This window comes from Pangasianodon hypophthalmus, chromosome 30, assembly GCF_027358585.1.
Source record: "Pangasianodon hypophthalmus isolate fPanHyp1 chromosome 30, fPanHyp1.pri, whole genome shotgun sequence".
In the NCBI taxonomy this organism is placed as follows: Eukaryota; Metazoa; Chordata; class Actinopteri; order Siluriformes; family Pangasiidae; genus Pangasianodon; species Pangasianodon hypophthalmus.
This window is the reverse complement of record NC_069739.1, coordinates 11,520,337-11,546,551: the sequence shown is the minus strand read 5'-3', so window position 1 is coordinate 11,546,551 and position 26,215 is coordinate 11,520,337. Positions and strand designations below refer to the sequence as shown.

General features: G+C 39.0%; 2 protein-coding genes across 2 annotated transcripts in view; both read left to right on the top strand.

Moving 5' to 3' along the window:
* ift172 (intraflagellar transport 172) overlaps positions 1 to 14,413 on the top strand; it is a 33,286-nt gene extending 18,873 nt beyond the window's left edge. The window contains exons 29-48 of the mRNA XM_026918149.3: positions 118 to 234; positions 710 to 852; positions 1,386 to 1,479; positions 1,615 to 1,679; positions 2,127 to 2,307; positions 3,566 to 3,675; positions 5,034 to 5,163; positions 6,630 to 6,728; positions 7,308 to 7,417; positions 7,705 to 7,768; positions 7,958 to 8,044; positions 8,216 to 8,332; positions 9,038 to 9,148; positions 10,083 to 10,202; positions 10,838 to 10,933; positions 11,158 to 11,217; positions 11,478 to 11,576; positions 11,843 to 11,996; positions 12,496 to 12,587; positions 12,839 to 14,413. Coding sequence (XP_026773950.3) covers positions 118 to 234; positions 710 to 852; positions 1,386 to 1,479; positions 1,615 to 1,679; positions 2,127 to 2,307; positions 3,566 to 3,675; positions 5,034 to 5,163; positions 6,630 to 6,728; positions 7,308 to 7,417; positions 7,705 to 7,768; positions 7,958 to 8,044; positions 8,216 to 8,332; positions 9,038 to 9,148; positions 10,083 to 10,202; positions 10,838 to 10,933; positions 11,158 to 11,217; positions 11,478 to 11,576; positions 11,843 to 11,996; positions 12,496 to 12,587; positions 12,839 to 12,928 — 2,139 coding nt within the window. The 3' untranslated portion in view covers positions 12,929 to 14,413. The remainder of the gene's footprint in view (positions 1 to 117; positions 235 to 709; positions 853 to 1,385; positions 1,480 to 1,614; positions 1,680 to 2,126; positions 2,308 to 3,565; positions 3,676 to 5,033; positions 5,164 to 6,629; positions 6,729 to 7,307; positions 7,418 to 7,704; positions 7,769 to 7,957; positions 8,045 to 8,215; positions 8,333 to 9,037; positions 9,149 to 10,082; positions 10,203 to 10,837; positions 10,934 to 11,157; positions 11,218 to 11,477; positions 11,577 to 11,842; positions 11,997 to 12,495; positions 12,588 to 12,838) is intronic.
* Positions 14,414 to 17,150: 2,737 nt separating this feature from the next.
* Positions 17,151 to 26,215, top strand: snw1 (SNW domain containing 1). The gene is made up of 14 exons (XM_053231766.1): positions 17,151 to 17,304; positions 20,179 to 20,332; positions 20,442 to 20,603; positions 20,703 to 20,798; positions 21,011 to 21,117; positions 21,216 to 21,320; positions 22,614 to 22,683; positions 22,802 to 22,867; positions 23,578 to 23,694; positions 23,945 to 24,086; positions 24,296 to 24,398; positions 24,722 to 24,839; positions 25,099 to 25,259; positions 25,417 to 26,215. The coding sequence occupies exons 1-14, from the start codon at positions 17,177 to 17,179 to the stop codon at positions 25,607 to 25,609; spliced, it is 1,722 nt and encodes a 573-aa protein (XP_053087741.1). The 5' UTR covers positions 17,151 to 17,176; the 3' UTR covers positions 25,610 to 26,215.

The window sequence follows — 26,215 nt, the reverse complement described above, 5'->3', positions numbered from 1 at the left end:
TATCAACGAGTAATTTATTTTGTGAGTGTAACGTGTTAGTCTGGACCCTTCTGTAAGGTTTGTTATTATTAAACCGGTAATTTAAATAGCCTACTTCTAAACTGAACTGTCTTTCAGGAGTTGGAAGTTGAAGGAAGATTCCAGGAGGCTGAGTATCACTACATTCAGGGCAAGGATTGGAAAGCAGCAGTCAACATGTATGGGACAAATGAGATGTGGGAGGAAGCTTACAGGGTATACGCTTTGATTTGGATTTATAAAGGAACACGTCTCACTTGCATTTGCAGTCGCATTTACATACACTTATCCATCGTAACATACAAGTAGATTTTAGATCAGCAGATATGAAATGGATTATTTTCCTGCAACAGCTCATTCTGAAGTGTTTTATTCCTCTTATACTACAGAAATTTGCCAGTGAATACAACTGTTGATAAACTACATTTTATGTTTTTTTTTAATGGTTTAGAGTTACATTTATTGTTGTGGAACGTCCATGAAATAAGTTAGTTCCTGTTCTCACTTACTTTATAGCAGCTATAAACAGTCATTCTGTTAAATCCTGTATGTCACATACCCAGTCGTTTAGCTCTGTACACTGAGTTGCTGGTTTATTATATAGAGGTATATGATATTGCCTACAAAATAAGGAACAGCGATTGCATTATTTTAATCTGTGTATGGTTTAATATTAATGTGCATACGGCAGGTTTCAAAGAGCCATGGGACAGTCAGCACCCACAAGCAAGTGGTCTACCTGTGGGCCAAGAGTCTAGGGGGAGAGACAGCCGTTAAGCTTCTTAACAAGTTCGGCCTGCTGGAGGATGCCATCGATTTTGCAGCTGAAAACCGGTAAGGAAGTATTCTGGACTCTAAATCACTTCTTCATTCTAGTTTACAAATGCTTAGCAATTACTGATCTTCTTATTAACACCAGAATGCTAATGTTGCTAATAACGAACGACGACTGTTGATTATTATTGTGCGATGTAACAGCTGTCACTAGTTTTAGCATATTAGCAGCATTCCAGCATGCTTGTTCAAAACACTTTATCTGTTCACGTTCAGAGGATATATGCGTTTTTATCCTTAACCAATCATGACAAGTGCCTGTATATTGCACCTATAACTTTATCTATATAACAGGTGCTCCACCACATGGTTACAGAGTCACAGTGTCCATTCTGACAATATGATTTGGCCTATAGAACACAATATACAGCAGATTTCTATTGTGTGTATTTATAGTTTACAGTATATTATGTACATGCGTCTAGTACCTTTATATTTCTTTGTAACAATACAACTGTAAATCTGGCATTTGCTTCTAACATCCACGTTGTTGCACGTTCACTTCACATAAATCCATAAATCTTTTCTCCCAGTTCATTTGACTTTGCCTTCGAGCTGGCCCGACTGTCCTTGAAGCAGAAGATCCCGGAAATCCACCTGAAGAATGCCATGTTTTTGGAAGATGAGGTAGTGTTGTACCTTTCTCCCTTTCTCCTGATGGTTATATAGTTGCCATGAGCCACTACCGTATGTCGTGTAATTAAATTTCACTGATATTGTTATAGTACCTAGAGTAACATATAATAATGTTTCCTTTTCAAGGGTAAATTTAGCGAAGCTGAGATAGAGTTCATCAAAGCAGGAAGGCCAAAAGAGGCAGTGCTGATGTAAGTGACCTTTCCATCTTTCAGTCTTTCAACGCTAAAAGGAAATCTTTAAGTGCTTTTTATATAAAAGTGGCATTTTTCACCAAGCCAGTCCTTTTTCTCAAAGTTTGACACTTCAGAAGGAAAACCTGACTAGGTCTTCTAGGATAAAGGCAAAAGTCGTCATTCTAGATCGATATTCTTGCACTGAGATGAAAGTAGACATTACAGTAAACTCTTATAAACCACACTTTACCCTTAAGTGCGTTTAGTACGTAGTTCCAGGCGCTAAAGTGAACGTTCAGTTTCAGACATGGTGCAAGTGCATTTTACATTACATATGTACATCTGGCTCTGTATGCAATTTTTTATCCTTAAATTTGTCACCTGCTTGCAGTTTTATACATTTCTCTCGAGTCCTATTTGACACACACGCAAAAAAAATTGTAATAACGGTGATGTATGCAGGTATCTACATATACAAGACTGGGCTGGAGCGCAGCGTGTGGCTGAGGCTCATGACCCAGACAGTGTGGCTGATGTGCTGGTGGAACAGGCCAAGTGCTGCCTCGAGCAAAAAGACTTCCAGAAAGCAGAAGCGTTTCTTCTCCGTGCTCAGAGACCTGAGCTCGCCATCAAGTATTACAGAGTAAATCCTTTACTTTTCATAACAGGTTGGACAGCAAACAAAGACAAAGACAAGACATCAGTTACTTCAAACCCCTTTTGGACAATTTTTTTCTAATTCAATCTAGATTTTAGTCTCAGTGCTAGGAACCTTAATATATTTTGTATTTTTCTTTTTTCTGATTTACTTCAGCTTATGAAGGGAAGTTACTGACCTTAGATTACTAAGTCTTCTGTGCTTTGACAGTAGTGACCCTGTACTTATGAATAATAACTCCAGAATTAGTGGCATCCTTCAAGAGAATGTGTAAAAATAATTACGCCCCTATACTGACACCCAATACAAGGTCATATTATGAACAAACGACATGAAATGACTGTGATCTGGATGTATTTCATGATTAATGATGGCAATCAAAGCAGACTGTGCTCTGTGAAAATATCAAGCAGTGGTATTACAGCATCTTTTCTGCATTACATGTAACCTGGTCAAACCTCTTAAACATAAAACTCAGCATGAGAAGTTTATTGTTAGTGTACACAATGCAAAAAATGTCTACACACAACCTTAGTTGGTTTCTCATGTTCTCCCCATTGCGTGGGTTTCCTCTGGGTTCTCTGGTTTCCTCCCAAAAACAGACAGGAAGGCAGATAGACTGTGCTGTGTTGCTGTAAGTGTGTGAGGTGTGTGTATGCATGGTGGCCTGCGATGGACTGGTATTAATTGTCCCTGGGACGGGCTTCAGATCCACTACAGCCTCTAACCCGGATGAGAATGAAATATGTTTTTTTTTTTTTTTTTTTTAGTAAATAAAACACCACAGCTTCTTCATGTGTTTGAGCTGAAAATATTACTAATTGCATGTGGTTTTCATTTCAAATATTAATTTACACTCGTTATTATGAAATATGCCAATAATTCTGGAGTTGACTGTAAATTTTCTTTCTTTTGGCCACACAGTTCCACTTGCTATCATGTTTTAAAATAATTTCTTATGGGGTTTGTTGGTAAGAGTGAATGGGTTCTATGTTTACACTGCCAATAAAAAGGGGACAAAGAACATTTTCTTCAAAAAGAAGTAAATGTTCCTACATTACCTCGAAACCTAGAAAAGTAGATCAGCTGAATTTAAAAAAAAAAAAAAATGATATTTTTAGGGTGAGAATCAGAACCTGCTGGCGGCCACCTATTGAAGATCTTGCTGTATACCTTATAAAAATGAAACTTACTGCACTGATACTATTTTAAATTTAATTGTATATATATTTTTTTGCCTCAGGATGCCGAGATGTGGAGCGACGCTATCCGGATCTGTAAGGAGTACATACCCAACAAGCTGAGCATTCTCCAAGAGGAATATGAAAAAGCAATTGCAAAAAATGGCAGTCGGTAAAAACTAATATTTCAGTTTTGTTATCAGATTTGTTTCACTTTTTTTCATGTTTCTCAGCTCACAGTTAGACGTACAGCTGGGATTTGGATGGTTCAGGATTTTGCAACCTCACTCAACCTTTTTTCCCTCACGCTTTCTGGGATTGTTTCTTTATTAAAACAGAGCCGCATTTATTTCTCAAACTTAATATATAATGAGCAGGCATGCAGCAAAGCTTTCCTCCACTTTCAGTGACTTGTCAGAAAATATCAGAGGACAAAGAGGGGAAAACATTTGGACATCTTGTACCATAAAAACCCTATTGATTGAAGAGCCTCGTTAACTTGACGTATATTTGTTAAACTTTGTAATTTCAAGGATAGATTTTAACTGCAGGTAAGTGGAGCATAACAGATATTTCAGACTAGATAAAAAACGCAGGACGTGTCTTTAATACTCATTAGTTATAGGGTTATAGTTGTGTAGGAAAGTTATCTGTTTTCAGATTGAGCTTACACAGCTTGGCAGCTCATTCAGATTCTTACTGCATTCAGTTCACACCTCCAAGGTCCAAGAACCTCCAAGAAGCAGGTCAGATCAAGAAAAGCTCAATATTTTTTATGCAGTGAACTCTAGAGGTCACTGCAGTAAGCACAGTAAGCTTAAGGGTGGAAAACCACGCTGTCTTCTGCGGAAGTGTCTACGATTCTTACAATTATTTATTTCATGTTATCATATTAATATTATATTGACCTCAAATGAATTAGTGTTGTTTACAAAGTCAACATGTTTCTAGTATTCAATGTATTATAATATATATTTCAGTATTTATAGAGTAGAAGTATTGTGATAATAACAGGTAGTAAGATAGTGGTGCTAAACCTACTACAGAAATCAGTGGATATTGTGCTGAACAGTTTGATTAACATTCAAAGTCAGGATCATTAATAACTGAGACAGATCATTGGATTTCTTCAAGTCCATTCACATTCCCGTCTCACATTCAGCTCCCGGAGCAGCGCACAACATCTGTAATAATTCCTCTCTATGTACTGTTAACTCTGTATACAGCGTATAATAGAGGAAAAGAGCTGAACAATGCATGGCAAATCTTTGCTTAGAGCTTCTGAGAGCTTCTGAGAGCTTCAGTGTCTTTTACTGTGAATTAAATAACTGAAATTTACAGATTTAATGCCCCTCTACCCCATATGACCTTTAAAAACGCTTCAGATTCAGGGCATGTAGACTTCTATAGTTTGCTGTGAACTGAACCAACATTATATAGAAGACAGAGAGTTTTTATCTGTTGCAGTTGCATTCTGTAAGCGTGTGTGTGTGTGTGTGTGTGTGTGTGTGTGTGTGTGTGTGTGTGTAGGGGAGTAGAGGGAATGATTGAACAGGCTCGGGAGTGGGAGCAGACCGGTGAATATGCTCGGGCAGTGGACTGTTACCTGAAGGTGAACGATTTGTCCAATGTGGCTCTTCTCGTAACGTGTTGGATTAAGGTAATACGCCTCTGTACGCCTCCGTTTCAGCATCACTGAAGTATTATAGGACCAGTTCTTTTTTCATTCTAGTTTAAGCTAATTTAAAGATGGCACTCTCAACAATTCAGCCAACACCTTCCTTTAGTTGCAGTGTGAGTTTAGCACACTTTTTATTTGTTGTTTGTGTAGTTAGTTTAAGGCTCTCAGTGCTCACTGGAACAGAAAAACACTTATGTTTATACCATGATCATTAAGTCCTGTCTTTCTACACTTTAGTAGCTTTGGTCAGAAATTTAATCACTTATAAATCAGTGCTCCTGATATGGAAGAAGGCAACTAAAAGACAGTTAAATAATGAATTACATAGATGTTAAAATCAATCACATTGATAGCCTAGGTGTAGGGCACTGCATAGCCAAAAAGCTAAAACAGCAATATCTTCAATTTATTTGGTTGTAAAAAAAACAAAAAAAAAACAGACATAAAACCTTCCTTTTTTAGTTAAAATTTTAAATTAATCACTTGGTAAGAATAGGTCCCACTATACTTTATATATAGATATAGACTATATAGATATTTTATAATAAATCTTTCCAATGCATATTTCAAAACATAAAAATTAAGTATCACAAATTAATAATTTCTCAAGTACTTCTCAAGGATTTGAATTCTGATGTAGAGTTTAAGAACACTCGCAAAATGATAAAGTAAGTACCGGACGGATTGAACAATTAAACGATTAAAATGCCAGTAAAATGCCCCCAAAACACAACAGATCCACCTGAATTTCCTTTATTTTATTGCCTCTCTATACATTTTCCCTAATATTACTATAAAACTTTATAGTATGGAAGTTTAATCCCTTAAAAATCCATTACAATTACATGAGCGAGTTCAAACAAAATACACTTCACATACAGCAGAGCGACCGACAGATGATTACTGACGTTACTGATAACTCCTTTTCTATCATCTATAGCGCAGTACTTTTCTCATACATGCTCTGACGGATTTGTCATGGTTTTGTTTGGGCCCTGAGCAGCCATTTTTTTGTTCCACCTTGGTGGCCTTGTCTTTCAAGCAACGTTATTGCCCTCTGATGACAAAACACTAGCCTCCTATATTTTGAGAGATGCTCTTGGTTTCAAATAACTGTGTAAATTTAAGTCAGAATAATGAGAGCTCTTTAGCTTCTCTGTTTACACATTTTATATTACTTTCAGTTAGACTTTATTGTCAGTTGTTAGTGTTTGTACATCTTGTGGCTGGTAAACTAGCAGTGTCTTTAGGTGGTCATTGTAGAAGTGTGCAGACTTTCTCTCTGCCATCCAATATTTTCTGATATTTATACACTTCATTGTGCTTTCTTTTAAATCAGAATAGTCCTTTAATGATCAGTCACTATACATATAAATGACATATAAAGCGCGCTCTGACCACATGCACATTTGTGTTTTTTTTTTTTTTTTTATCATATCTTTTAGGCAGCAGAATTGTCCATCAAGTTTTTAACGCGTGAGAAGGCCGTAGGTGTCGTTCAGACTGTCGGGCCACGTTTGGTGCAGCACAGAAAGTACACTGCGGTACGTACATGATACATCAGCAGTACAGACCGAGGTCTGGACAAAGCAAAATATAAAATATTGATGTTTTTACTGCTTCTTCGCTACTTCATGTATTCACTCAGCTTTCGAGAAGAACTGCTAGAGGAAGCTGAGTTTTAGAATATTTTTCTTATTTAAAAAAAAAAAAAAAATCACTACTTGACAAAAGCAGGTCATTGCTCACTTTAATAGGAACACCTGTACACCTGCTCATTCATGCAGCCAATCATATGGCAGCAGTGCAGTGCATACAGTCATGCAGATACAGGTCAAGCGCTTCAGATAACATTCACGTCAAACAGAATGGGGAAAAGAAAAAAACGTTCTCCGTATTGTGATGTTTGATTTGAACATTAACTGAAGCTGTTGATCTGTATCTGCGTGATTGCATTGGGCTGCTGATACGTGACTGTCTGATTGGATAATTACATGAACGAACAGAGGTACAGGTTAGAGGAATTCCTATAGAGCGTCAGAACAGAAACCCTTAGAGGATTTTTTTTCATCTGTCAAGTCCCAGACCAGTTAAAAAAACAAAATGGGCTTATTTTCACCCAGGCAGCTGAACTATACCTCAACTTGGACCTCATTAAGGAAGCTGTAGATGCATTCATGGAGGGGGAAGAATGGAACAAAGCCAAGCGAATAGCCAAAGAGTTGGATGCAAGGTGAGACCCGGGCGCATTCATCTCCCCGACACCACTTTGGCCGACAATGTGGCACAGAGAAAAATCGCAGGCAAGCGAGGTCAGACCACACTCGATGCCAGAGGAGACCGTTTCACAGTGATCGCTTGCAGATGTTGACTGCTGTTTATTCACTTCAGTCCGTTATTGTTGTGGTTTTGTTGCTGCTTACCAGTAGCTGGAAGGAATGAATTCAGCTTTAAATGTAGAAAGGTGAGATTCGTAATGCTAATGTTCTGGATTGAGACTCTGCTGAACTGTGTCAATAGGTTGGAGGGATATGTTGACCAGTGTTACAAAGACCACCTGAAAAACAAAGGCAAGGTGGACTTGGTAAGTTTGCTATTTGTTGTGACATGAATAAAACGATATAGATAAACTCTGTGTCCTTATGTGTATGTAATCTTTTATGCAGTGTATTAGGCAAATTGGCCTGACACTAAAAAAAAACCATTAAATATTCTAGCTTAATAATAAAGATAGTTATATGTGTTGTTTGAACTGAGCTTTTTCCACTGGTAGCTGGTTGGAGTAGATGTCATGGCTGCGTTAGACGTGTATGCAGAGAGAGGCCAGTGGGAGAAGTGCATCGATATCGCATCTAAACAGGTACATTAAAGCTGTCATCATCTCTGAATGATCTCTGAGTGAATCTCGAATCGACTAATGAACCGATCCTCTACATGTTATGGGTTATTATTGGTCAAAAGCTGTTTCTGTATATCTCTTCCACTCCCTCTCTCTCAAAGTCTTTTACACTTTTTCTGCTTTCCCGAACAGAATTTTAAGATCCTGCATAAATACTGCGCTCTATATGCCACCCACCTCATTAAAGAAGGCGAGGCAGAGAAAGTGCTTGACCTTTATGTACAGCACGGGATGCCAGCCAGCCCAGAGGTAAGCACGGGCTGGGATAAAGCCAGGGCCCTGCGCCTCACAGTTAGCTTACAGTGTGAACAGTGAACATGAAAGAATTGTGTGACTAATGCCATTTAACCAAATGCCTCATGTGAAACAGCACCGGGACATTTCACTGTGTGTATCACTCCACTCCTCTGTGTTCACTACATAATATTCCACTTCTAGCAGTAGTTCATTACACTGAAACCCGTTACTACACTTACGATCCCTGTGCGTTGGCATGGCAACGCGCAACACGCTGTCCAGATGTGGCTTTTTTAGGAATTATTTCCATTCACCGAGCAAAAATAAGCAAATTATTTTGGCCATATTGTGTGTGAAATGTCGGTTACTCAATATTAATTTCTTGTTTATAGAACTGTTGTGTAAACGCAACATCACACTCGCAATCGTGCCGTTGTACTGAATTTCAGCACGGCTGGGATTACCTGGGATTACCTGGGATTACCTGGGATTACCTGCGTCCGTGTGCCTACAGCTGAAGCACAGCTGTGTTGATATTCAGTATAACAGCACTCTTGCTTGTGCAGTGTTGCTTGTATAATGACAACTAGCCTCATTATTAGCAATATTTGGATTTTTACTGAAACCTTCTATCAAATTATTGTTATTATTATAAACTGTGTGAAGGTCATTTCAATAGAATTGTATTTCAAATGTCTGCCTGCTCCATTTCTACAGAACTTCAACATCTACAAGCGCATGTTCTTAGAGCTGATGAACCTCCGGGACAGGGATGTGACCGAAGCCTATCGGATGTGGGCTAACCTGAGAGATGTTTTACACTTGCTGGTGAGTTACTGTGGCGGTTGTGTATTGCGTCGTGTATTAGTCTCGGACTGAGCCTCATCTTTGTACAGAAGTCCTGCTATCTCATAATTTTGTCTTAGTATCTCAATTTTTTGACTTAATATCTTGTTATTTTGAGTTCCTAACTCATTATTTTTACTTATTAACTCGTTTTTATGACTTACTAAATAAACTCATTATTTCAAGATTATCTCTTTATTATTACTTAACTCGTTATTTCAACGTACTATCTCATTATTGACTTACTATCTCATTCTGACTTACTGTCTCATTATTCTGACTTACTTTTACTTCAATGTATTAACTCACTTTCATGCCTTAGTAACTCGTCCTTTTGACTTTGTAGCTCCTTATTTTGACTTACTAACTTTTATTTCAAGATATCTCATTATTTTGACTGATTTCACTGATGCCGTGCTTCTCTTCAGAATGGTGCACATTTCTCAGGGGACCCTCAGATCTTGACTTTAAAAAGGGGAAATGGTCTGAAAGGGTTAAGTAGCCCAACAGTTGCACCAGCAAACTTCCTCTGTGTATTCTCGTGTCATTGTTGCGCCACCTACTGGCCATTAGGATATATTGAATGTACATGTTTCAGTACAGCTTTACATCAATAACTCATTGTGTCTGTTGTTATTGTTTTCTAGATAGTAATTCGTAAAGTATGACTCCATTCTAATAGGTAGAAATAACGAGATAATGTCTTGACACTATGAGTTAGTAAGTCAATATAATGAGATAATATCTTGAAATAATGAGTTACTGAGTGGAAATAAGGTTAAGTTGGAATCAGTCAGAATATTTAGCATGTTGAAATGAGTTACTAATAATGAGTTACTAAATCAGAATAAGGAAATTGTACATCTTGTGGTTCAGGGCTTCTGTATTTTTATTTATTATTTTTTTTTTCAACTAGTGTGAGAACCTGACCAAGTCTTCAGAAGCCAACTCTCCAGCCCATGAGCTCTTTGAGCAGATGCTTGTGGTAGCTCACTATTACGCAACCCGCTCAGCAGCCAGAGGCGTCGACCAGCTGGTGTGTGTTTTATTTGTGATATTGCTTTATAGTAAATAACAATGTACAGAGTACGTAAAGTTCATTAATGTACATATGTTATCAAGGCTAGTATCCCACATATGCAAGCAGAGATTATTGTTATTAACCCTTTTCTGTTTAGGTGAAAATTATTTTAGTTCAAAATTAACCAGTGACAACACTGACTATTCTAAACATGACACAACATTTGCATGAAGAATAATTTTCAAAAATCGCACGTATATAACCAAAATATGAAATATAACCTCACATTATCTACTGTTTATGATCTTATTTCACTCATGTTTGGACACATTAAAGTCATCAGGAGAATTCTTAAACACTGAATCTTTTGTTTTCATGAATATTTTTAAATTGATAATAATTTAGTTAAACATAAAATACATTAAATATTTTAAAATCAGTGTTACAGTTGTGTTACTATAAAGTTAAAAGTGTTGACCTGTGTCATTGCTGGAATGTCATTTGCTAGAGAGTTAAAAGTATAAGAGTGTTAATATGAAATATTGGTTTAGGAAGTGCTGTCTCATAACCCTGTGTTTAAGTTACCTCAGCGGCCAGAATGTGGTTTCTGAACATCCATTTGTCACGTCTGTTTCTTTATTCTGATTCAGAGTACTCTGGGAGCCAAGTTATCCATTTCGCTGCTCAGGCACACAGAGCTTATTCCAGCAGACAAGGCTTTTTATGAAGCTGGCCTGGCAGCAAAGGTGAGTCGCTCCAGAAGCCCTGCAGTGAACCCTCAATATATCTGCGACAGATAGGTCAAAGACTGCAACAGACATGTCATAACTTAGCCCATATTGGAATCTGGTACAATTCTCAATGTTTTAGTAGTTTTAAGAATAAATATAAGTAATGTCCAGTTCTAATTACAGTCGTGACTCATTTCAGAAATTTGAACGAGTCTGATATTTTGAATCATTTTCCGCAGGCTGTTGGCTCAGAGAATATGGCCTTTATTTTCCTCAACCATTTCCTGGATTTGGCAGATGTAAGTCAGTCTGAGTTTTGTGCATTTATCGACTGTCAGACCTAAAAACAACTGATACACACAACTGATCTGCTGAACATTTTGTTTGCTTGTATAATTACACTCGATTTGTTCTGCTAATTTCTCACTAGGCTCAGGATGTTCTGCTGTAATAGACTTTTGCGTGATGTTAGTATTATAAGGTTTTTTCTTGGTTACGGATGAAAGTGAGATGAGACATGAGACAGCTTGTGTACTGCTTTATTTGCTTGTTTTTATAGAGTATTGAAGAAGGTACACTAGATGCCTTAGACCACACAGATTTCCAGGACACAGACATTCCCTTTGAGGTCTCGCTTCCATCAAAGCTCCACGTCACTGTAAGGATTTCTCTCTCACTTATTCACAGAGTCCATTAAACATAAATCATACATAACCTGAAAAAGTAATTAAACAACACCAACCTTAAATTTATTATATATGTATCCTTGTGTTAAATTGTGTTATATTGTGCTATATTTTTATGTTTTTTTAAGAGAATTAAACAGAAAAGAAAAATAAAGCATGAAGTGATGTAAATTGAGAGCTTTCGTACACACAGTCATGTAGCGTAACTGGGTAGTGAACTAGTGACTGTGTGTGTCAGGTGGAGAAGAGGGAGGAGATCAGGGACTGGCTTCTGACGGTTTCCATGGAGCAGCGGTTAGAACCGGTCCTACCAAGAGACGAGAGAGGCGCGTATGAGGCCTCACTGCTCGCTGCTAACACTGGCATCCGCTCCTTGCCCTGCGTCATTACAGGTGCGGTCAGATTTAATCAGAGGTCCTCTCTCTCCTTTACTCACTGACTGTTGTGTAGTGTAGTGTAGTAGTGTAGATAAAACTGTTTTAATCTTTTAATGGCTCCATAGTTGGTGTTATACGAACTGGATTATTGAAGTTTTATTTGCTCATTGATTATGTAATGCTACAGTGCAGTGAACACGTGAGCTGGAAAGCCATATTCAGCTGCAGCTACTTTCAAAAACGGGACAATAAACTGCTACCACGTCAGTGTTCAGTGAAATCGTTTTGCCTCTGGAGTTACTTTAATTCTACTCAGTTTGTTCAGAACCTGTTCTGTTTCATTTGCTGTAAAATTTTTAGGAACTTGCTTCAATCATTTCATGTCAAAAAACACAAAAACCATCGTAGTCCAGGAAGTAAGTAAGTGTTTGCCCTGTACGTGTGCGCTGCTGTTACGGAGGATCCGGTACGTATTTAGTTCTCTCTCGTTCTCGCTTTTTTTGATGGTCCGCAGGTTACCCAGTTCTCCATGATAAAATCGAGTTCAAAAGACCAGGGATGGCAGCTAACAAGGACGACTGGAATAAATTCCTGATGGCTACTAAGGTAAAATCCCGGTTTTTATTTCATTAACTCGGAGACGTTAGATGGACAATAATCAAGCAGGCTGTAGTGTATTTTCAAAATGATCTCATTAGTTGTTTTTGTTAAAGCAGATAATTATTAATGGATAAATATTAATTTAGAGCTAATAGATCAATTTATTAAATGAATTTATTTTATGTAATTAATTGAATGTGTAAAGCTTAATTTAGCAGAAACTCTGGCTGTAATTTTGTTTGCCTGTTGTCCTGTAGACCACTCACAGTCCGGAGTGTCAGGACGTCCTGAACTTTATAGCGCGGTGGTGCGGGGGCCTTCCATCAGCTGGATACACCTTTCAATAAGGGAAAGGTCCACGCTTCTCAGTCTTATTTAATCTGTATCTCGTGCTCGCTGTATAATGTTTCGCTCTCCTTTACTCCTTACTAACTTGCTTTACTGTGTGCTGTTTTCCTTTGCTATCTGTTCAGTCTGTTCAAGGGACAATATTAAACCAAGAGCCTTTTTTTGTTTGATCACTTATTTTAGATAAGTGACTGTTACAGAGAAACGGTTTTCTATTGTTTAAATGTATTAGCGTTTGTCTGCATGTAGGCTATATCTGTACAAAAATAACCAAAGCCACCATATCATATGACAATTTTATTGATATATAATCAACCAATCATTTGGCAGCAGAATACTGAATAAAATCATGCAGATACAGGTCAAGAGTTTCAGATACAGTTTATATCAAACAGCAGATAAAGAAAAAAGTGATCTTAGTGACTTTGACCATGGCAGGGTTGTAGGAGCCAAACAGGCTGGCTTGAGTATTTCATAAAATTTACAAAGAATTGCACGACAAACAGAAAACGTCCAGTGAGCGGCAGCGATGCAGGAGGAGACTCCTTGTTTGACGAGAGAGCTCAGAGGAGAACAGCCAGACTGGTTTGAGCTGACAGGAAGGCTGTGGTAACTCAAATAACCACTCGTTACAACCGTGGAGAACAGAAAAGCATCTCAGAATGATTCAGATTCCTGCTTTGGCCTGACAGGACTGGAACCCAGTGTGGTCTTCTGCTGTTGTAGGCCATTTGCTTCAAAGTTCAACATGTTGTGTGTTCTGAGATGCTTTTCTGCTCACCATGGGTGTAAAGAGTGGGTATTTGAGTTGCTGCATCCTTCCTGTCAACTCGAAACGGGCCATTCTCCTCTGAGCTCTCTCATCAACAAGCTGTTTACATCCACAGAACTGCTGCTCACTGGATGTTTTTTGTGTTTTCCGCCATTCCGTGTAAACTCTAGAGACTCCGAGTTGTGAGAACAGCAGTTTCTGAAATACTCAAACGAGCCCGTCTGGTACTAACAACCATGCCGTGAGGTCAAAGTCACTGAAATCACTTTTCCCCCTTATTGTGGTGTCTGATTTGAACATTAACTAAAGCTATTAAAGTATATTTGCATCATTTTATGCGTTGCACTGTTGCCACATGATTGGCTGATTACATGAATGAACAGGGCTACAGGTGTTCCTATTAAAGTGGCCTGTGTGTGTGTATGTGTGTATATATATATATATATATATATATATATATATATATATATATATATATATATATATACACTGCATTAATTGTCCTCTGTCCCACAAAGATTTCTTATTTAATTGCATATTCTCATTTTGTTTTGATTTAAATATATTCAGTATGTAATAAAACATAAACTGCAGGTGACAGTATCTTATACAGCTGTTGCTCAGTATGTTGCTGTGTTTTGCTCATTTTGTTCATTTTTTTTTTTCTTAACAAGTTGGGACTAATAAAGTTTATCTCCCTGATTTCATTTTACTACAACAGTCACAGGAACGGGTTTTTTTTTTCGTTCTTGCAGCCCAGAGCAGGGTATCAGATCCGAAACTCACAGCAACATGAAAGAGACATGAGATCGTAAAAATGGTGCTTGCGCTGTGCTGCGAGACAAATTTACTGCTTTCATTTGCCTCAGAATATTTCAAAATATCGCAGGCAGAAGCAAACAGTAATAGCTGTGAGACTGTGGGAACTGAGGGAGTGGGCAGGATTAGTCAGAATTCATTTGGGAGGAAGAAGGCATGGGTTTAAAAGCGGTCCTGCACACGCCTCTGCATGGAAGCATTAAGTAATTTAAGTATTATCCAATAGCATATATAGCAGTACCAGCTATAATACTGAAAACTCCGTACTAAAAACTCAGAACTAGTCAGCCTAAAGTCAGGTATTGTAGCCTATATGTGATCAGTGTTCAGCAATCAGACAGCAGATGCCTTGAAACTGGCTCATCACAGGTGTTTTAGGTGTTATAGAGTGTCATAGAGTGTTATTTTGGGAGTATCTCAGAATTCAAGTGCTTGGTTTGATGAGGTGTTAGCACTTCAGGTATCATTCCAACTAATCACATTAAGAGAAAAAGTGTACAGGGAAAAAAAAATACTATTTGTGTGTTGATGTCCTGGGCTAAATATCTTTCAAATCTCTGTTCTATTTGCTATTTATTACATGGTTATGGACTTTGACACTGAAGTACGTAAACAAACAAGGTACAGTTATATTAAGTTATAATAGCCAAATAACAGCCAACTAACACATCTGAAAATAAAGACTTTAATATGAGAGATTCGTGGCAAATGATAAAGTCACAAACACTGGAAAATTATTTAATGTTTCACATTCTCAAACCGTTTCAGAAGTTGCCTATAGCATTATTCGAACAGGATAAGAGTTCTGGATGTCTGTTAAATAATGTCACCCGAGGCTGTCTGTAATAATTAAGATTCTCATGGGTTAATTCAATTCATATTTATTTAAATAGCGAACAAAGCAGATTTGCAGAAATCCGGATATAAAACTAAAATTTTTAATTTATCCCTAATGAACAAGCCAGAGGTGATGGTGGTGAGGAAAAACTCCCTGAGACCACATGAGGAAGAAACCTTGAGAGGAGCCAGACTCAAAAGGATGATGCTAGATAGTGTGACTGTAAATAATTTCTCTTCTATAAGTGTATACTGTAGTCAAGCATTGCTAAATGTGTTGAAAGGAACTTGAGTCATCAGAGTCATTTCTGATTTCATTCAGTTTTAACTTTACATCTACTGTAGCCAGTTTATATATATATATATATATATATATATATATATATATATATATATATATATATATATATATATATATATTCACATGAAGTTTTTGTCAAGTGCAGTCTTTAGGCTATGCAAGTGTGCCATCCTCAGCAGCAGTGAGTGATTTTCAGGAGAAGGAGACTCCAAGCAGAATTAGAGCATCAGGATGGATCAGGCAGAAGGAGCCTTGTGTAGCCAGAGAGGGAGGTAAGGAGGTGGGAGAGAACGAGAAAAAACTGTTATTAGGTATGCTCTTCTCCTGTATTGGTTTAAGAAAATGTACAGAGTGATTGCCGGGACTTTGACAGGACTAGCTATGACAGCAAATAAAAGAGAGAGCCAGAAGGTAAACGCAGATCTGAGATCGCTCCAGGGCGTTAAACAGCCTCTCCGCCATCAACAAACCTGCGTGCTGGGTACTGAAGTTCTGCTGCTTTAATGGGTGAAAACAAGAAGACAACACAAAATCATCAGTTCTGCTAAAATGCTGATACTAAGCGATACAATCCTGTGCAGCAGAAGACTACAAACCATGAGAAATAATAGATTAAATTCTAGTTTTGTGCCAAAATTCTCCTCTATGTTTTATTACTTCTAATAGAGTTCTACACTCCTGGGCAAAAAAAATGGGCCAAATATGAAGCTTTTAATGGTCTTAAGGACAAATCATTGGTCAGAAAAGAGCAAGAATTAAACACTCCTGAGACCTTTTACTGGTTTTTGCTGCAGTGAACTGTTTGTTTGGGGAAAAGCTAGAAGCAGGGAAATTCACTTCTATAGTCTTCTTGTACACAAAATCATGACGATGATTAAAATGTTTGATGTAAAATTCAAACTAACAAACGTCTGGGTGTACAGAAATTTCCAAAAATATCTTCTGGGATGTTTTTCATTTTTTTCTTAAAATATTAGTCATAGGGGTCAGGGTGGCTTAGCAGTTAGCACTGTTGCCTCGCGCCTCCGGGGTTGGGAGAGTTGGAATTTTCTCCATGTGGGTCGATGGTTTCCTCTGGGTACTCCGGTTTCCTCCCCAGTCCAAAGACCTGTGCTGTAGGCTGATTGGCATTTCCAAATTGTCTGTAGTGAGTGAATGGGTGTGTGTGTGTGTGTGTGTGATTGTGCCCTGCGATGGACTGGCACCCCGTCCAGCGTGTCCCCCGCCTTATGCCCTGGGAAAGGCTCCAGGCTCCCTGTGACGCTGTGTAGGATACGTGGTACAGAGAACGGATGGATGGATATTGGTCATTATTTGGTTATCTGCCCATCAAGGGCCATGAGGCTTCAAAGAAATCAAAGGAAATGCTCCCATACTAAGCTTTTTTTATGTCTTTGTTTAATTCTTGCTCGTTTCCTGACCACTAATTTGTTGTTAAGAGTATTAAAAGCTTAATATTTTGGCCCATTTTTTTGCGCAGGAGTGTGTATAAATGTTACACTCCTCCCTCCAGGCCTGATGGTGGCGCCACTCCGCAGAATAACATGTTTATCAACAGCCATAAAAACCTACCAGAAGAAGCAGCAGCTCCACTCGCGTCTTTATGACGACAGATTCAACAAGAAAAGGGAAATGTCGCTAATGAGGTAGGAGTTTATTTATATATATATACACCTTAAAAATTACATGGGTACATGTAGACCTGTATACTGTACTCCATCCCTTAAAATAGCGTGTTACAAAATATGTTTCATTACATTTAACTCCAGTCGTTTTGACCGTCGGAGGTGTAAAGGCCTAGCATGCTAGCTCGCTCGCTCACTGATGCTGTTTCCCTGCGATGGTGCTAACTAGCTAGCTCTGCATCTGCATTAAGGACACTTACAGGACATTTACTGCGCTGTTAACTGAGTTAGTTTTAACTGGTTTATCTAAAAACAACCACATCCACTCGTCTGCCTAGCTATTCAGAGTGCTAGCATCAGCTAATCGGCTAATATTTCACACTAGGCTTCTGTCTATCTGTCTGTCACTCTATCTGTTCATCTGTTTGTGTATCTGTCTGTCTATCTATCCATTTATTTATCTGTCTATTTGTCTGTCACTCTATATCTATCTAGCTATCTATCTATCTGTCTTTGTCTGAAAAACTGCTGGTTTGTTCTGAAACGGAAAAAAAGCGGGTCACGTGACGCGCCCACTGTAACCATAACAACAAGTGATCTCGCTTTATAGATTAAATGAATTAACATCAGTAATACTGGTCTGTTGTTAGCATGCTAGCCTGAGTGCTGAGTGATGTATATTTAGCTGAGAACAGTGCACTGTAGAGTCAGTGGTATGAGATGATGTCAGTATGTTGGCTGATCTAAAGCTAAAACTTGTGTATAAACAGTGTAACTCATTTAAAGGTAAAGAAATGCTGCTGTGTTTCCTCTTCATGCTGAGAGCGGCCATGTTGATATGACGTCACTCTGTAGACTGGGAAGCACCTCGTAGTTGAGAAGACTGCTCTGAGCTGATGAGGAGAACGTTTGAGGGGATTTTTCTTTGGCTTTTCCACGTTGGAGGCTGAGAATGAGCTCAGCGAATCACTTCATACACAGCCTTCACTGGTTTTAGTTAAATGCAGCGTAAGAGCTGAAACGTGCCCTGCGTTTCTACCCAAAAGCATACACTTCGAGATACGCAAAGTAGATTTCACGTGTCGTTATGTTCAGAAATGTATCACAGTGTAATTTAGAACGCAAAGCTGCATTCTGTTTACTGAGAGCTGAGGTTTATGACCACCACAGTAAGGCAGGAATGCGTGTTACGTATGTACAGCAGGAGCATAAGGTGTACATGATGGTGCACATGATGCTACTGCGTTCGAGTAGAGGTCATAACTTGTAATTCCCGACCTCTGACCGGGAAAAACCGAAGAAACACCGAGTTCCAAAAGCAAAGTGTAACATAAAGTGTTCACATACTTTAGGGGAGGGTGTGACGCATTGCACATTTCCAGCAAATGCATTTTTAGTCTAAAAACAAAACAAAAAAAGAAAACAGACCAACTAATCAATAATGCCAAATGTTGGCAAATATATCAATCTTACTGATTAGTTTTTGCAGCCCTACATATGAGTTTTCCCCCAAAGCTTGTTGAAGACTTGGCAATGTGGAAAAATATTCTCATCACCCTGAGAACACCATCCTCACAATAAAGCACAGTGGTGGTAGCATCATGTAGTGGGGATGTTTGGTCAGGGTTAAGAGCAAGAGGGATGGAGACCCTGTCTCCATCAGGTCCTCGAGACTTGAGAGGAGTTCCCTCCCCCGAGTTCTTCCTACAGTCCCAAAGCTCTTCTGGAGTGGTTCAAAACCAAGAACCAGCTGGGGTAGGATCGAGTGAGAACGGTGCAGTAAAAGCCCAGACCTCACTCCAACTGTGGCAAGACTTTAAAATTACTGTTCACCTTTAGTTTCCATCCAGTCTGTCAGATTGGCCATCAGCCAATCAGCTTTCAGCAAGCGGAGGGGAATACGGTAAGGGAAGCACAGCTTTTTATTATGGACTATATACAGGACTATATATCTTATTATGGGCTACTATGGACTATATACAGTCTCGTCCGAAAGTATTGGAACGGCTTTGTTTTTACTATACACTGAACACATTTGTGTTTGAGATGAAAAGATGAATATGAGACGATAGATCAGAATTTCAGCTTTCATTTCCTGATATTTACATCAAGAATTGGCCTCGTCGTTCCAGTACCTTTGGAGGAGACTGTAGTTTTTTTTATCTGTTATAAAATATGTTGCGTATGTGACAGAACAATACGTTTATATTGAAGTGCTCGTTCACAGGGATTTGGCATTAACACCAAACACAGCCACTCGATTTTACTGTATCGAGACAGCTAAAGGGACCTTCTGCTCCCTGGCTTTTGAATTAAAATCTTGGACATTTTTTTGCCTTTTTGTTCAATTTTTAGCATCAAAGTGAGCCACTGATATCACATACTGATGTTTGATGTGAACATTAACTGAATCTCTTGACCTGTATCTCTGATATTATGTATTGAGTTGCTGCCACATGATTGGCTGATTAGCTAACCGCATGAAGGAGCAGGTGTTCCTAATAAAGTGGGCAGTGAGTGTATTTCTCCCCTGCAGCAATAACACACGATCAGCAAGCAGTTAAAATTGAAACTAAGTGAAAGTTCTAACTGCCAGCGAGTGTAAGAGTGAGAATCTTTTGATATTAAAGTCTAACGTTTAGCACAGACACTTTTACTGAACCAGAGCATGAAAGCGCAGAAGTTAACGCCCCGCTCCCTGCGTACCGGACGCAGACTCGCCCTGGCCGGTGTATACGCCTTCAGGCCCCCGAGCTTTGTTCATGTTGTTTAAATTTTGTGATTGAAACGTAAATTATTTTAACGGAACAGAGTTTATCCAGGTCAGATGGCAGAGTATGAGGTGTGGTTGAGAAATTTTTTTTATATAAACCTACATTTCTTCTTGTTCTCCAGCTTTTTGCCCGTGCCGACTCAGCTGTCTCAAGACCAGCTAGAGGCAGAAGAGACGGCCAAGGCCCAGAGGTCCCACTCCACAGCGCTGGTGTTAACTCGGAGAGAACCTCCTCCGTATGGATCCCGAAAAGGATGGGTGCCCCGCAGTTCTGAGGTGGTGTTTTTTAACAAAATAGCGTTTTATGTGGTTTGAGTTTACCTGTCAAGATGATCTCTTTGCTAACTCCTGGCACATCGCTTACATACCTGCTGTGTTTTTAAAGGACTTCGGTGATGGTGGTGCATTTCCGGAGATCCACATGGCTCAGTATCCGCTCGAAATGGGCCGGAAGAAGAGAACCTCCAATGCCCTTGCCTTACAGGTGGACGCAGAGGGGAAGATCAAGTACGATGCAATTGCTCGTCAAGGACAGGGAAAGGATAAGGTGCGTGTAATTTCATTTAAGTGGCTTTAAGTTGCCAGTGGAGTTTTTTTTTTTTTCCATATAAATATACTTAAATGTTTTGTATTGTCTGTTAAACAGGTCATATTTAGTAAATACACAGATCTGCTTCCGAAGGAAGTGCTTCATGATGATGCTCCTGAACTGCAGAGACCTGATGGGGAGGCAGTTAAAGAGGTAAAATATCTTTAGGAGTATTTAAGGTCCAAATGCCTCCGAAATGCAAAGACAGCCAAAAACGACTTGTAATTCTGTGGTGTTTTGTATCCGAGTATAATAATTTTAATCATTTTTAAAAGAGATGTAAAATGGTTCTACATTTAGCTGGAATCATGTTTAACGTAATGAGTCTTTGCTTATTTCTTTTCTTTTTCCGTCTCCTACCTAAGCTCACAGAAAAGACCAGAGCTGCTCTAGAGAAGCAGGTGTCTCAGAAGATCGCTGCAGCCATGCCTGTTCGAGCAGCAGATAAACAGGCCCCAGCGCAGTACATACGGTAAAACAGTCAGTCAATCAGTCAGTCGTGTCTATCTGGAGTAATGTGATGCACGAGTTCTCATCATTTAAATCAGCGCCATTCTTTATTTGGAACAGGTACACACCTTCACAGCAGGGCGTGGCGTTTAACTCCGGTGCCAAGCAGAGGGTCATTCGTATGGTGGAGATGCAGAAAGACCCGATGGAGCCACCACGGTTTAAGTAAGTTTTATAACATTTATTTTTACTTTCACTCTGAAATGCCACGAGTTACACACTCTTAACAAGGGATATTAAATACGAGCAACAGTTTGATTGTTTAACATCGATGTAAATATAGATTTATTCAAATCTACCAGTCTGGTAGTTGAACTTCCTAGACAGCTAACAAAGCAGACATTTTGCCTGCTATGTAGCAAAGCTAATAATTTACCTTCATAATCGAGATTTAAAAAGAGCGAGACTTTCATCCTTTGTGAAGGTTTGCATGCGTTGTCTTTGATAGTGTGGTGAAATGCATCCATCTTCTCCTTTGGTACTTTGGTACCTGATACCTCCATCTTCTGCACCAGTTCCTGGTTTGTGTTTCTCTTTCAGACCAGTTTTTTTCATTCCTTGGAGATATTTTGTTCCTCCTCCTGAATGATGCAGTGTCTGCGTGCTCCCAAGATTTTTATATCTGCATGCAATTCTTATCTGTTAGATTTTTTTCTTTTCTGAGTTGCTTGGAGTTTGCCATGGTATCAGGGGCGAAAAGGCACTGAGAAATGATTAGGCCTCTGAAACACAGCCACAGGTGCACTCCAGATTATCTCCTTATTATGATAGTTGGCCAATCAGAAGCTCGTAAAAGTCATTAATTTCATCACTTTCTGGAATCTTCCAGGCTGTTTAACGAGACTGTCAGCTTGGTGTATGGAAACTTTCGACCCACTGGAATTCAAGTGAATTAAAGCTGAAATAAATAAGTCTCTAATCACATCAGAGGTCATTTTAAAACAAAGTGGATGTTCTAACTGACTTGCAAAAAGGCTTTTATGATAAATTGAAGTCTGTTAGAAAACCACATAAGGTACGAGAACGAGAAAAGAATACATGACTGTTAATAAGCATGGTTCAACCAGCAACATTACACATCCACTGTTTCTCACATTCCTACAAAGGAACAATATCAGTATACATATCGCTATATTACACGCATGAAGACATAAGGTATGTCATGTAGCCAGCAGCGTGGAGTAATGTTAGGAGTTACATGTTTAATGTTCGGTAACCAGTGCGGTTAATGAAGAAAACTGTCCATGAAAGAACCTGTGAGAATTTATCACTTTATAAATGTATCACTTTTTATAGATCTCAATAGCTTTCTTCTTTTTTTTCTCTTTCGAATATACCAGAGATTTCTTCTTACTCTCACATCCCCAAATCATACAGCGGCTTTAATTTCACCAAGACTAAATGGCGTATGCTATATAAACAGTTGGTCAGGTGCTACATCTGTGTCTGTTTCCATAGGATTAATAAGAAGATTCCTCGTGGCCCTCCGTCTCCTCCTGCTCCAGTCATGCACTCCCCCAGCAGAAAGGTAGGACTCGACCACACCATCAGCTTTACACACGCCAAAGCTACTTTCCTGCAGCTCGTGCACGTGCACTCTGATGAACTGTTTCACTGCAATGGCACTATGCTTCTGTTTCCTTCAGATGACTGTGAAAGAACAACAAGAGTGGAAGATTCCTCCCTGCATTTCCAGCTGGAAGAATGCCAAGGTGCGTTTAGGGATTTCTTCTAGCTAGCCTCCGATAACCAGCAGTTATTCAGCACATGTCCGTTCTGTTAGAGCTCCAACTAGTTTATTATTAATCAATTAATTGAATCCATCAGCATTTTTTTTTTTTTTGCATATTTTAATGAATTTATTTTCTGTATTTCACTGAGTTCAGAGTAGGAATGCAAAAATTCCACTGTTTTTTGGATAATGAAGTCACAGCTTCTGACAGCGAACCAATATAATGATGTGTTCGTAATCAAGCCGACTCTGTTCAGGCTCCTGGGAAACCTCACAGGCTTGATGGTTCCTAACCCCAACTCTTAGGAATAGCAAATAAGGTGGACACTGAAAATCAATCCCCACAAAATTAACTTTGACTGTGAATCCTAGCTCTGGTCTGGCTTGCACATGAGGGATCTAAATCCATATCCAGATTTCTGTCAAGCTGCTTTGTGACATTTGTGTCCCTTGTTAAAGGCATTATTTATAAATAAAATTGAATTGATTTGAAAATGAAGAACACTGAAAATGAAAATGAAGAAATGTAGAACACTGTAAAAACTTTTTAAAATTATTTTTTATTTTTATTGCAGATGTTTTTCAGAAGGCACTGGCAACTATCCAAAAATCTAAAGTACTGCTCCTTTTCATTTTCTCTCTCTCTCTCTCTCTCTCTCTCTCTCTCTCTCTCTCTCTCTTTTTTTAAAGGGTTACACAATACCACTGGACAAGCGTCTGGCTGCAGATGGAAGAGGTCTTCAGACAGTTCACATCAACGAGAATTTTGCCAAGTTAGCTGAGGCTCTCTACATAGCAGACAGAAAGGTATGCTGTATGTCTGTCTCTTTTTTTTTTTATTTATAGCAGTTACAGGAAAACCTCTTTAAGGCATCCACTGAAGTGAGAACAGACTTGTTTCCCAGCCCGAGGTCTGATTCCCAAAACCCATTGTAGTGTTCGTGGTATAACAGATTAACAGTTTAACTATGAGAGATCATTTGAAAGGCTTGTTAAGCTTGTTTAGCCTTTAACCTGTTCATGTTAGGATGCTGTGTGTTGTGTGTGTTGTGCGTAGGCTCGAGAGGCGGTGGAGATGCGCGCTCAGGTGGAAAAGAAAATGGCGCAAAAAGAAAAGGAGAAGAAGGAGGAGAAACTCAGGGAACTGGCAAAGATGGCCCGAGACAGGAGAGCAGGCATCAAAAGCCACGGAGACAAAGGTACAAACAGCTAATAGTAAAGTTAAAATGTAAATGAGTTGTAATGCATGTGAACAAAACGTCACATTTATACGTCATGTATATTTATATCATTTATAAAATAATATCCTACATTTTCATTCTATTCCATCTCTGAGAATGCAAAGCTCAGTGATCAGAAGCAGCAGTGCGAACGTGTGAGTGCAGGTCTGACACATTGCCTTTCCCAGGTGGTGATGACGGTGAGGTTAGGGAGCGTGATGAGATCCGCCATGACAGGAGGAAGGAGCGACAGCACGACAGGAACATCTCCAGAGCCGCCCCTGATAAGAGGTACATTTACTGCTGCACCAAAGCCCTAGTTAACACCTCTTGGTTGTAGGATTATGTGTAGCATTACTTCTTTACTTTTCTTTAAGGTTGCTAACCTCTATGTGCATGTTGTTGTTTTGAATGTGTGCAGAACTGATCAGGGTTTCTGTGTCCTTGATCTGTATATTGATCTCTAAAATGATTCTTTATTCCAGGAAAGGCATCAACAGTTCAGATATTTTTTTTCCTGGACATATGTAATGTAATTGTGGTCTTCATCTCCTGAGTTAGTGTATGAGATTGGAAGTAGCACTGACATCAGTGTAAATTCGTGTCTTCCCCAGGTCTAAACTGCAGAGGGACCAGGACAGAGACATCAGTGAGCTGATCGCCCTGGGCCAGCCCAACCCGCGCATCTCCAGCGAGGCTCAGTATGATCAGCGCCTCTTTAATCAGAACAGGGTAAATCTTGATCTATATCTGCCTGATCACAGATCACTGTAAAAAAAAAAAAAAAAAATAATTCTCATAATGTTTTTGTGAGTTATTTATCTGTCTCTAACACTGGAGTGTAAAGTGTAAATAAATGGTGCTGGAAACAGCTAAAATATTTACAGCTCCTAATGTTTGTTTTTGTGCTCATGTATATCCATGATCTTACATGTCAGCTCCCTGTATTTAATTTGAGGTCTGTGTGTATTTTCACGTGTCTGTTTCCCAGGGAATGGACAGTGGCTTTGCGGGAGGAGAGGATGAGATATATAACGTATACGACCAACCGTTCGGGAGAAGCAGAGACATGGCACAGAACATCTACAGGCCCAAGAACACAGGCAAGGAGTTATATGGAGATGACCTGGACACCCTCATGCAGAACCAAAGGTAAAATAATAAAATTACCAACACATGCCGTTTTCATTTCAGTACGCGTGCATCGTGACGCCCCGTGATCAATAATTATATATACAATAACAATATATAGAACAATAAATACGACGTAAAGACAATTATGCCGTGTACTCTGCTGTTTTCTGCGCAGGTTTGTCCCTGATAGGGAGTTTTCTGGTACGGATCATGGCCCACGTAGGGATGGACCTGTCCAGTTTGAAGAAGATCCTTTTGGTCTGGACAAGTTCTTGGAAGAGGCCAAACAACACGGTGGCTCCAAAAGACCATCAACCACTGGGCGCTCAAAGGACTATGATCATGACAAGAAGCGCAGGAAGGAGTGAGCGGCAATTCCAGTACGCTTTACTTTAGGGTTCACACCAGCTTTCAAGGTCGAGCCATAGGGAAAGCTTCTTTTAATAATCCTGTCTGGTAACTCCTATATGACAACAGCAAAATGTACCCAATGTCTTTCATGTATTAAACACATTTCTGTTTTTACAGTGAATGTCAATACATAGAGCCTCCACCTTGAAGCTGACTTGCATTCATGTTGTGAAAAATGATGGAGCCCTAGCAACGTCTCTCATCCTTTTTAATATTCTTTATAAATTTTGTATCATAAAAGTCGTAAGAGAATTTACAGACCAAGGAAGTTGTATATAACTTGCTTGTGTTCTGTATTTTTAACAGTTTACTCTTTTTTTTTTTTTTTTTTTTTTCCTGGTCTGTGCATTTGAACAATTTGTTTTTGTCTTAGATAAAATAACTGATCCTTTGTATTCAGTTGCGGTTTTCTCTCTTCTGCTAAAAGACTAGCATAGAAAAAACGAATAGTTGCCCTCTTAAATCTGTAAAAACATCTCATAATGTTTAAACATCCAGTAAAATACAGTGTACTATGTATGTGGGCTTCTATTGGTGAATAAATCTGTAATATTCAGGTTCCA

What these genes read in the sequence shown, in the direction of transcription:
- snw1 (XM_053231766.1), top strand. Translation starts at nt 17,177, where the DNA reads ATGGTGGCGCCACTCCGCAGAATAACATGTTTATCAACAGCCATAAAA. An exon ending in AGGGAAATGTCGCTAATGAG is followed by an intron (nt 17,305 to 20,178) that starts GTAGGAGTTTAT and finishes CTTGTTCTCCAG; the next exon opens with CTTTTTGCCCGTGCCGACTC. An exon ending in GGGTGCCCCGCAGTTCTGAG is followed by an intron (nt 20,333 to 20,441) that starts GTGGTGTTTTTT and finishes GTGTTTTTAAAG; the next exon opens with GACTTCGGTGATGGTGGTGC.